General features: G+C 35.8%; 1 protein-coding gene across 1 annotated transcript; it reads left to right on the forward strand.

Moving 5' to 3' along the window:
• Positions 1–1,823: 1,823 nt before the first annotated feature.
• LOC137405201 (uncharacterized) lies at positions 1,824–4,341 on the forward strand. Its single transcript, XM_068091429.1, has 3 exons — positions 1,824–1,905; positions 2,143–2,754; positions 4,157–4,341. The coding sequence occupies exons 1-3, from the start codon at positions 1,824–1,826 to the stop codon at positions 4,339–4,341; spliced, it is 879 nt and encodes a 292-aa protein (XP_067947530.1).
• Positions 4,342–12,321: the final 7,980 nt, after the last annotated feature.

Here is a 12,321-nt window from a genome sequence, read left to right on the forward strand (position 1 = left end):
GGACTGTCTTTGTCTGATACTTTGTCTGACCGAACAGAGAGAGAATGTAGAGGCTGTTCTAGCCTTTACCAGTTTAGCAATTGAACCTTATGAAAAATTGGAAATAGAAGTATTGGCACATTTGAAAATGAAATGGCACATTTAAAAATTACAAATAGAAAAATTGGTTATGGTAGCAAAAAATCAGTTTTTATACAATTTCAAAAAATAACAAATGCAAAAGGTAATATTAGTTAATAATCAAAAATGTACATTTAGCGTGTGCCCATGGTATATGATGAGTGACAAGAGTGATTGAAACAAATGAACAGCGTAGCTTGGTGGCTAATTGCACGATTCGAAACTTGTGGTTGCAATCTTCGTGAGTTAAAATCCAGCAGAATGCGAGCTTTCAATTTCAAGATTTTAATAACTATAGCCGAAGATATCGAAGGACATACACACATACACACAAACTGTAAGACTTATATATATAAAAAAGTCTCGTGCGGAAACCAAAGTGTTGTTTAGAATGTTGTTCTCCAATGGTTGTGGCCAAAGACTACCTTGATTTGCAGGAATCGAAGATGTGCAGATATTGAATACTCTGAGAATGAAGCTGACTGGTAGACTTAGTAATTGCGTGTCAGGGCTGCAGAAGTGTTTGGACTACTACATGAAAGGTAGTGTAAAGCCTTCTACAATCTATTTGCCCTTTTTTAAAACCTCTTACCATCTTTTTAATGTCTGACACCCTTTTGTCTTTATTACTTTTATACATCTCACGTCTGATATATTTTCTTTTTATGTCGGTTTGTCTGCTTTCTCATTATCTTAGTTGTTACCTGATGAGTTTATTTCAGTAATAGCCCTTTTGTAAAAATGCTATTGTATATAGAGATACCATTTTAAGAGCTCGTTGTTCATTGAAGAGCTCATTGTGCTTCAGCGCAATAGTAAACTTTTTGAAACTGTAAGTTCAAATCTTCCATTAATTCAGGTACTTATAAACATTTAAAAATAATCATTTTAGTATTTACAACCAATATTATTATTATTATTTATTGCATTACCATTCCGTTACAACTTTAATTCTACAAACAAATCTTTGGTGAAAGATTTTTTTAGCGCAAATGGTTTTTTCTAGATCATGAATATTCATCAAACTGTTTAATTTTTTTGTTTAGACTTTCTCAGATTTTACATTCTGATCAGGCTTTTCCTAATTAGCTTTGTGCTTCAGTTTGTCATAGTTAGCAAAAGTCATAATTTTGATAAGATTTATGTTATATTAATATAATTTTAATTAATTATAATTTTAAAATGTTTTTCTTTGGCTTTTGCACAAAAACTAAAATGATATTTTTTAGTTGACTATGGAGTTGTTTTTATTTACCATTCACTTCAACTTGAGCACTGAAAATGTGTTTCCAATGCTCTAATTGTTCCATTTAGATATGTGGAGCTTCCACTTAGTTTTTACATGAAAATAATTAGCAGGAGCTGCCATTAATATTACTTAGTAAATAAGCTCTCATGAAACAACGTATGAGGAAGAAGAATCAACCAGCTAAAATCAGATTAAAACTTCATTAATGTTATCTATCGGTAGCGCTAAAAAAGAATTGTTAAAATTTCTGAAAAATTATGTTGCGCGGACATACCTATAATCTAAGTTTAATATTTTCTGTCTTCAGACTCCTGCAGCACACTGTCTTATTTTCAACTTGCCTGGACATTCTGTAAACCAGTTGAGAGATGTTTTTTTACACCTCAGCCATTTATTGCTAAAATTGATTAAGTCATTTACAGGTTGCGGTGTTTCAAGTGATCAAAAGGATAAGATGAATAAAGCATTTAAAGAAAACAATGCTCTTTGGCAAAAGAGACCCCTAAGTGATGAGCTCCTCACCTATGCATCAGCAGGTAAAAGATTGACATTGAGTACCTATAAATGTGCACTGTACTGCGGTGAAATTGTGAATATCACAAATATGTGAATTAGAAGGGTAGAGAGATGTGTAGAGATGATGAAGGGATATTCGCATGTTGTGCTTCAGCTCAAATATTCATGCAAACATTCAATATTTGGAATATTCTTATGGTGTCATTACGTATGCTATGGATGCTGATGTTTAGTGTCAAAACTTTGCACACATGTAGGAGCCAATGCAAACACACTTGCTGACACTGAAATGGGCACTGATGTGGGCAATAGTGTGGGCACTGGTGTGAGCACTGACGTGGGCACTGATGTGGGCAATAGTGTGGGCAATAGTGTGAGCACTGACGTGAGCACTGGTGTGAGCACTGACGTGAGCACTGTTGTGAGCACTGATGTGAGCACTGGTGTGAACACTGACGTGAGCACTGATGTGAACACTGACGTGAGCACTGGTGTGAACACTGATGTTAGCACTGGTGTGAGCACTGGTGTGAACACTGACGTTAACACTGGCGTGAGCACTGACGTGAGCACTGGTGTGAGCACTGGTGTGGGCACTGATGCTGACACTGGTGTGAACACTGTTGTGGACAGTGGTGTGAGTATTGGTGTGAGCACTGGTGTGGGCACTGGTGTGGACATTGGTGTGGGCACTGGTGCTGACACTGGTGTGGACAGAGGTGTGGGTATTGGTGTGAGCACTGCTGTGGGCACTGATGCTGACACTGGTGTGAACACTGTTGTGGACAGTGGTGTGGGTATTGGTGAAGGCACTGATGTGGGTCCTAGCAAGAATACTGGTGTGCCGATGTGTGGAGCATATGGTTCTGGTAGCGTTGATACCAGATACAGCATCTGGATGTTTCTTTGGTATGCTTTTGCATCACTCTCGTATGATTGGTTGCTTTTGCATCACTCTCGTATGATTGGTTGCTTTTGCATCACTCTCGTATGATTGGTTAGTGCAGTTATTACGAAGTCCACTTTCTGCGTTTGAAAAAACACGCTGAACAACAAGTGTCAGTCTGTGACAAGTTTTTACAACTAACAAAAATAGCTATAAATTCATAGCTTCAACAACTGGCATATCGTCAGTTTGAGTGTTATTGAGAAACAAAAGTTTAACACAAGAAATCATGAATTTAATTTCAGCAGGCATGCACACCCGACTTGTGTAGCCACTAAAACATGGGTAAGATGCATTTTGCTAAACAAGCATCGGCTGGAGAAGCCACCCCAACCATTTATGTGAGAAATCCTTCAGGAATCGGGTATAATGTCTGCTTAGCTAACTGAAAGCGGAGGGTGGATGCTTTTAAAGAGCAGCTTTAGGGTTTGCTGTCATTCCTGTCACCACCGGTGGCCTTTTGGGAATTGAACACCATTCAGTTGTTTGCAGGTCAAGAGTTCTAAACCACTAAGTCACGGCTGCTCTTTTTTAAAACAGGTAAAAAAAGATCTTAATGTTTGCTGAACATCAGCACCTAAAACAGCAATCTGTGTAGCCACTCCTTCAGCCATTGATATGGTAAGATAGAGTTGGTTTGTTAATGCCTCTAGTTTTGGCTAATGTCGGTTACACCTACCTATATGCGCAATGCAAAATTAATGTCTGCTAGCTGGTAATTTGACACAGAATAAAAATTAGTATAGTTTTGAGATATTTTTCATTTAATAGAAAATATTTCCAAAATGCTGGAGTTGCTTGCTCGGCTAAATAATACCAACCCTAAGATAAAACCAAATTATGTAACCCTGAGAGAATTTGCTATCCTGTTCACCAATAAATAAATTGTAAAATATTAAATAACGTATTTATCAGTTTGTCTTTTGATTGATGAGGTTATGGCATGAGGATCCAACTAACGACAAACATATTACATAAAAACTAAACTGCAAAAGGTCAGAAAATATTATGACAGCGCATAGCGATCTTACTAGGTACAAAGAAAAACTGTTGCAACTTGGTAAAATGTTTCATTGAACTAACGCTCTACTCTGAAAGAGAAATGGTATGTCAAAGAGAAGGCCAGCGTTCAAGGAATTTACTTCCTGTTGAATTGAAGTACAGCTTGAAAAACTTTTGATCACATGTTGTATAATCCAATAAAACCGACTGTAAAACTGTCAGCCAACTGTTGATTTTACCGACAGTAGGCTACACAAAGTTTATTTTAAATTGATTTTGCAACTTTCTGTATCTTCACGAAGCTATTCGATATCCTTCCTTAGGTGTGATGCAGTTTGCTGAATTGAGACTGAAGCTTTACAAAAGTTTAGATCACCGCGGCTCTCTCGATGACTTGGCTGCCGTGGTGAAGTACGCTTCAAGTCGTTACGCTGACTTCATGACCAACAACAGTAAGCATTGGCAGACCCTACTCATTTTAGTTCTATTTCCAGATGTCAAAACATGACACGAATTGATACGTAATTTAACATAAAATGTATTCTTTAAGATCAATTTTATTAAGAATTGGTTTATTATTCAATTATGCGGTTCCACTAAAGTTTTACAATTCTGAAGTTGGGCTGATAAAAAGGTTATAGGAAATATTGCAGTACAGCCAATACAGTCAGTACAGACATCTTTGACTAATTGATGAGCTTACAAGAATCAATGCTTTTCAATTTTGAAAATCAAAAAAAGGGTGACTATGAGGCTGTTGGTTCCATTAGCCTTTTTAATAGGCTGCCGTAATGAGAATAATTTCCTACTAGCCGACTCGTTGCTAGCAGTGAAAAGTTGACCATGTTAACACATATTCAGATACATAAACAGTAATTTTGTGTAAATAGTTTTAAGTTAGACATAGTAATATTATAACTATGCATTTAGAATGACAATTTAACAATGGAATTAATTTGTTAATCCTGATTCTTACCTGTAACAGCCCTAACCAAACATCTATAAATTAATAATGGACTATTTAGAAAAGGCCTAGACACCTTTTACCAGTTAATTATTAAAAGTTAATGGCTTTTCATAACTGATAGTTGCAGACACAAATGTAACCTACAAACTACATGTATTACACAAACTGTAACTCATATACTTGAACTAATTTTAAATTAATATATTTAAGCATTTTCTTACAATTTCACTGAGCTTCTACCTGAGTAAAGTTTCTTCTCAGATTAAAATCATGATTTAGAGTTGGTTGGGTTGATAGTAATAAAAAGTATTCGTAGTTACCAGTTGGTAGCGAACGGAACATATTGGTAGTTACCAGTTGGTAGTGATAGGAACATATTAGTAGTTACCAGTTGATAGTGATAGGAACATATTAGTAATTACCAGTTGATAGTGATGGGAACATATTAGTAGTTACCAGTTGATAGTGATAGGAACATATTAGTAGTTACCAGTTGATAGTGATAGGAACATATTAGTAGTTACCAGTTGATAGTGATGGGAACATATTAGTAGTTACCAGTTGACAGTGATGGGAACATATTAGTAGTTACCAGTCGATAGTGATAGGAACATATTAGTAGTTACCAGTTGATAGTGATAGGAACATATTAGTAAATACCAGTTGATAGTGATGGGAACATATTAGTAGTTACCAGTTGATAGTGATAGGATCATATTAGTAGTTACCAGTTGATAGTGATAGGAACATACTAGTGGTTACCAGTTGATAGTGATAGGAACATATTAGTAGTTACCAGTTGATAGCGATAGGAACATATTAGTAGTTACCAGTTGATAGTGATGGGAACATTTTAGTAATTACCAGTTGATAGTGATAGGAACATATTAGTAGTCACCAGTTGACAGTGATGGGAACATATTAGTAGTTACCAGTTGATAGTGATAGGAACATATTAGTAGTTACCAGTTGATAGTGATAGGAACATATTAGTAGTTACCAGTTGATAGTGATAGGAACATATTAGTAGTTACCAGTTGATAGCGATAGGAACATATTAGTAGTTACCAGTTGATAGTGATAGGAACATATTAGTAGTTACCAGTTGATAGCGATAGGAACATATTAGTAGTTACCAGTTGATAGTGATGGGAACATATTAGTAGTTACCAGTTGATAGTGATGGGAACATTTTAGTAATTACCAGTTGATAGTGATAGGAACATATTAGTAGTTACCAGTTGACAGTGATGGGAACATATTAGTAGTTACCAGTTGATAGTGGTAGGAACATATTAGTAGTTACCAGTTGATAGTGATAGGAACATATTAGTAATTACCAATTGATAGTGATAGGAACATTTTAGTAGTTACCAGTTGATAGTGATAGGATCATATTAGTAGTTACCAGTTGACAGTGATGGGAACATATTAGTAGTTACCAGTTGATAGTGATAGGAAAATATTAGTAGTTACCCCCAGGAAGGGTGTTTTAAAGGTGCCTATACGCGAGGGAGCCAATACTTCTCCACAGCAAAACTCCCTGAGAGGATAATTCCCGAAATTTCCAAAACAGGATCAAAGCTTACCTTTGTACCTTTTCCTGACACTGGTGACATCTGCAAAAGCTGCAACTGGAAGACAGAGACTACAATGAATGGACAGTGCAGGCGATGCCTCTTTATAAAGCCTCTTCCGAACCTGGGGCTTCCTAAGAAACGCAAGTTGTGTGTTTATGACACAGACATATTTGAATAAAAACATTTCGAACTGTCCGTCGACAGAGTTTTATTTTAAATTCTTTCAGCTTGTGAGTTTTGTTTGCTTCTTTTTTATTAACTAGAGAATCAAAGAGTATCTATACTATCTTTATTACTATTGGCTGTTGTCCATTTGTTTGTTTACTTTTTATTCAATAGCGACGGCTTTGTTTGACGTGAATCAAGAAATCAATGGATTACTTTGACGACTTTAGCTAATTGCATTGCATATACATAATTTTTTGATTGCGTGAATGTTGGCACGTTTAAAAAAAACTGCAATTGTAACACAAAAATAAATGGCTTTGGCATTCATACAACATTCTATCATTTATATTTATATAACATTGATTCAAAAATCACCTTTTATTAACAATGACCCTAAGAGTCCTCGTAAATAAATTTCAAATGAAGACGATTTCAGCTAAAAGGATTTACAATGGTCGCTGTAATATGTACAATAAGAACTCCTTAGTTCAACAAATCAAATATATGTACACTATTTCTCATTCGATCAATTAGGAAGGCTTATGAAGGAGAAAGCAATAGATATAATTTAAAATGACCGATGTAAAGAAAAATATCTACTTAACTCTGTGTCAAGTAGTTCTTTGTTTTAGCTTTGATTGTAAACAAGCTGTATTCAGCTTGCAAAGTATAGTTGCGTTACCTTGTATTGGTAACTAGCCCATTGTACCCATTTGATGTGATTATAATTACCATACCTAACTGCGCAGCTCTTAGTGAGAGTGAGGCTACAATTAGACCGCATGTATTGCCAGTTTTTGCTTTAAAGAACATAAATTACATAACTTTTTATTATATATTTCAATACATCAGAGTCTTGGCTTTCGAATGAGCCTATATTCAATACACAAAGAGTAATATAACTATGAAAAACGGGGTGTCAAAAGTACGTCCTGCAAAAAAACACACTTGGTTCAGGTACTCAAAATGTGGCGTCATAATTCTTATTTAGCCTTAGGTCGTCGATCCCTTTCGCTGCCATTGAGGCTGCGTTTTTCTGTGACAATCGGTGCTGTTAAACCCGGAGAGCGCTAATAATAAACTAAGATTCTAGATAATCAAAAATGCCGGCGATCGTGCTAACGCCCGACCAATACAAACACATGTTCTGGGTTAATTAATTATGCTTCAATAAATGTACTGTCGTTGATAAAGGTAATGAAATCACATCGATTGAATTATGATCTGCGGTTGCGTGGCCCTAGGACTAAATGTCAACATCATCGGGAAAATATAGTATGGTTCTTGGAGTCTGAGGTACTTATCATAGAAATAATATGTACATGGAGAACTAATGACACTGATTCCTTTGTCATCTTCATTTGTTCTCTGGAGTTGTCCTACCTTCGCCTGCCACTAACGTCATTATCGTGACTTTCGTAGTTGATAAATAAGCAGTAAGAGCACACAACAACAAATATGAGAATTGTGACGTCACGATTTTTGAGACTATGCCAGTAAACTTTTTCGCGGTAGAGCTCTGGGGAAATCCTATAAACACCAACCAATGTCTGTCTCACCATGGCAAACAATAGCTCATTCGAAAGCCAAGACTCTGATGTATTGAAATATACAATCAAAAAAACTATGTAGTTTATGTGCTTTAAAGATTATTGGGTTTGTATATTTAAAATTGCAAACGGCTTCTCTGTGTAACCAATACAAGGTATCAGCGCCACTGCTTTTTTGACATGCTTTGCAACCACATTTTCACTTAGCTCTGTTTCAACATGTTCTGCTTGAATACATGATACGAATACATAATACGAATACATTATATGAATACATGATACGAATACATGATACGAATACATGGTATGAATACATGATACGAATACATGATACGAATACATGATACGAATACATGGTACGAATACATGATACGAATACATGATACGAATACATGGTACAATTACATGATACGAATACAAGTATGATGGTGATAAGTTTTAGTTTGTGATATTTGAAGATGTTTGAGCTGCAAAGTTTGAGTGAGTTGAGTTAGCAAATTCTGAGTGTTTATATTATATATATTACTATTACTCGCAGAGGCCCCGTCTTATAACACGTTTTAAGAGCTGCTTATATTAATGATTTAAACATGTTCTGCTCAAATGCACAATTAGATCCATTCAGGCACACAGAACACTTATGAAACATTAACAAGTACAGAAGGTTTACCCCATGTATACTTGTTCCTATGCATATTTCTAAACAGCTTCATTTGAGCGCTCTATTGAACTCTTTGGTACATATTCCCTTTATGCCCACTTGAGTATTGATTATGATCCAAGTACTGTGATATGGGGACAAGCAATTTACCAATCAGAAGAATAATACTCAATATTTTTCAGCCTATTAGATATTTCAATATATGTTTGTTTAGTTGAAGGTTCCAAGTAAATCTAAATATTCTAAAAGTACTGCAACATTCAAGTTATCAGCTAGCCAATCAGCCTGTGGGATTTCATATTAATATCTTTATTCAGTTTATTGGTCATTTAGCTAGAGAACTTCATGTATACTATATGCTTCATTACACTATATGCTTATTATGTAGCTAGAGAGCTATATAACATGTATGTCATATAGCTATAGCTATATAACATGTATGTCATATAGCTATAGCTATATTACATGACATAAAATTATTATGAGTTAATAGCTCATAGCTACATACGGTGTACAAGTCTTCACCATTTTCCTTTTCATCAAAGTGGGCCTCTGGTTCTACTATTAGACTACTAAGGTCTTCTGCATTGCCATGTTTGTTGGTTTTCCTGTATTCGATCGTGTATTCATAATGGCTGAACTGTAGCGCCCTTCTGAAAAGTCTGTTTGCTACTAAAGCTGGCGGTTCCGTCATAGGTTCAAATAATGCCAGAACTGATCGATGGTCAGTAACCAATATGAAGCATTTTCTATTCTATACATGTATCGATAAAACTTTTCAGTGCAAATACTATGGATAGAGCTTCCTTTTGTGTCTGTCTATATGTTTGGTGTGCTTTCAGCATCTTAAAATGTAGATCCATTAAAGATAGGTCTTTCTTAGCTATCTTGGTTTTATGAAAAAGCATAGCACCAGGCCCTACTGATAAAACATCACAAAAAATCCCAATTTCCAGTGAAGGATCAAAACATGTGAACACTGTGTATGAGCACAACACCTTCCTCAGTTATGCAAAACTGGCTTCCTCTTTGGTTCCCCACTTTCTTAGTAGATTTTTTGTAGGTTAATATAAAGGTTCAGTAAGTTTGATAGAAATGATAATTCGATAGTTTGTTGTAAAACACAACAGATCCAAAAAATGAGCTAAAGCCTGGTTCCTACATTGGCTGCAAGACCACGGCGGTAATCTTGCGCAACAAAACACTTTCGACGCTAGGCTCGGCAGTTTCAGTTCACATACAGCTGCCTCGCTATTAATCACATAAAAATGTTTGCTTGCCATGCTGCTTCAAAAATGCTGACCTTTACCTGTACAGTGCATTTCGGGAAGGTTTTGTCTGCGGTTCTTCGCAAAAGTTGAACATCGCTAAACTCTTGCGTTGGTACTCGAGGCGCAGGTTTGCATTTCACCGCTGATAACCCTGCGGTGCTGTTGCCCGTGTTTGCAGCGTATAAAGAAACCAGGCTTTAGCGAGGGAACTTCTGTTGGTTGAGGCATAACCTTTACAACATCCGTTTTTGTGTGAAAACAGATGTCCAGTATAGTTGACTGCTGGTTTAGCAAACTTACATTTTTCTTTTTGACATCACTAATCTTAGTCACTGAAACGTTGTAGCAGCTGCCTCAAATTATTTAAAGGCTTTTCTGTATTAGATTCACTCTCCAGAATATCATCTTGATGAGGGCTTCCCAACCTTTTTCACTCAGTGTCCCCTTTAGGCTTTTTCAGAAATTTGGTTCTCCACGCATGCTAATTCACATGACAAAAAACGACCAACACAAATTATAACCCTATTTTATTGTACATATTTATATATATAAATCTCAAAGTCTGTAGTTCGGTCTTTCCAGCTATAGCTGATTAATATCTAGCAATGATTAATTCCTATCACAGAAGATTAGATCTCTGGACCTCCAGTTCACCACGCGATAAACTAACCCATTGAACTATGCAAGATGCAGTAAATTCATTGAATGATATTAGTCATTATCTACATGTAGGTTCAAATACACATAGCACTTTGTGTTACAGTGCAACGTCACTAAAGCTTGTTCTCACAGCTTTTACTACTGAATTTAGCAAAAGAGATACTCGCTTACTCAAATTAGCCATTGACAATGCGGTAGGCGAGTAGCAAGTGGCAGGCAACTACATTTCCTGCCACTGTTTATAAGCTGTTTTTAATACCTGTGCAACGCCGGAAATTCGTCTAGTCTGAACATATAACAACGTATTATAAATTTTTATACAACACGCAAACAATATACAATAATGCATCAGCTTCGGCATGGTGGTGAATTGGTTTATGACTATGTTAGCTCATTATCCAATCAAAATCCAGATCGATGTAGTCACATATGCCTATATGGGTTTTGACTAGTAACCAATTACTAGCCACTAGTGTTATATGCAAAACCAAAATGTTGAGGGAAGAAACCTAAACTCACACAGCATTGCAGGACATAACTTAAAAACTGAACAAATCAGACACCTCTCTGTTCCCCTTGTATATTCAAAATTTTCCCTAGTGGGGAATTCCCCTGGTTAGGAACACCTGATGTACATGTAGATATACCACAACTCCTTCTAGATCACCGAGTCTTTCCATAATCACTTGAAAATGACCTGGAGACAAACTTATTTTAAATGGAAGCCTTTTCTGAAAAAGTACACCGCGGCACGGCGTGTGTTCCATGCTAGTCATCACTGACTCTCTGGTGCAAGAAGAATTTGGTTGTATGCATTTAGAAGGTCAATCTTGGAGAAACCATAAACTCCAGTGTCTAGCAAACACAAATATTTCTATTGTTATATAATATGATATACATGTACTTTGTGCCTAAGCAGTGTTTTGATCCTACTGTTGTACCTTGGTCTTATTTTTTTTAGCTGAGGATATAAGATAGTGTTTGAGATTTCATACATCTGTAATTATTTATTTCTTTTATTAAAATATATTATTGAACCTAAGCCTTTGGCTTCGGTATATTATTGTGAAAGTAATATAACATTTAGCTGATGTGAAGAATATGCGCAGGACTTGTTGCGCATGGACCTTCCTATTTAACAATAAATATTATGGTAATTTTTGAGACCCTGTTTATTGAAGAGAATTATTCCAAAAACAATTTAGCAAATTATGTTTTTGTGTCTGGGTCTGTGCTGATTAAAACCAATTAATGAGTCTATTTTGTTGTGAATTTTACTTTGTTGTCAACCCAATGCATGTAGTTCACCTGCCTATACAATTCTTTGACTTGCAGTATTGACCAATAAAATAAGAAACCAAACAGGCTTCAGTGGGACAGACAAGATGAATGTTTGGCACGCGTGTTTCTTTTTAAAAATTAATAAAATATTGCGAAAATGTTTAAATAGGAATAGCTGTAAGGTATGACTAATGAGAAAAGCATTATCACTGCAATGACACGCAATCTGCTATTGGTCAGTTTAATGTAGTGGTTCTCAATAATCCTCGGGAATGCCTACCTTAGAAAGAAGAAAACATATCGATTCCTTTGCCATAACTATAAATACTATCATTTATCTATAACATTGT

Source organism: Watersipora subatra, chromosome 9 (genome assembly GCF_963576615.1).
Source record: "Watersipora subatra chromosome 9, tzWatSuba1.1, whole genome shotgun sequence".
Classification (NCBI taxonomy): Eukaryota; Metazoa; Bryozoa; class Gymnolaemata; order Cheilostomatida; family Watersiporidae; genus Watersipora; species Watersipora subatra.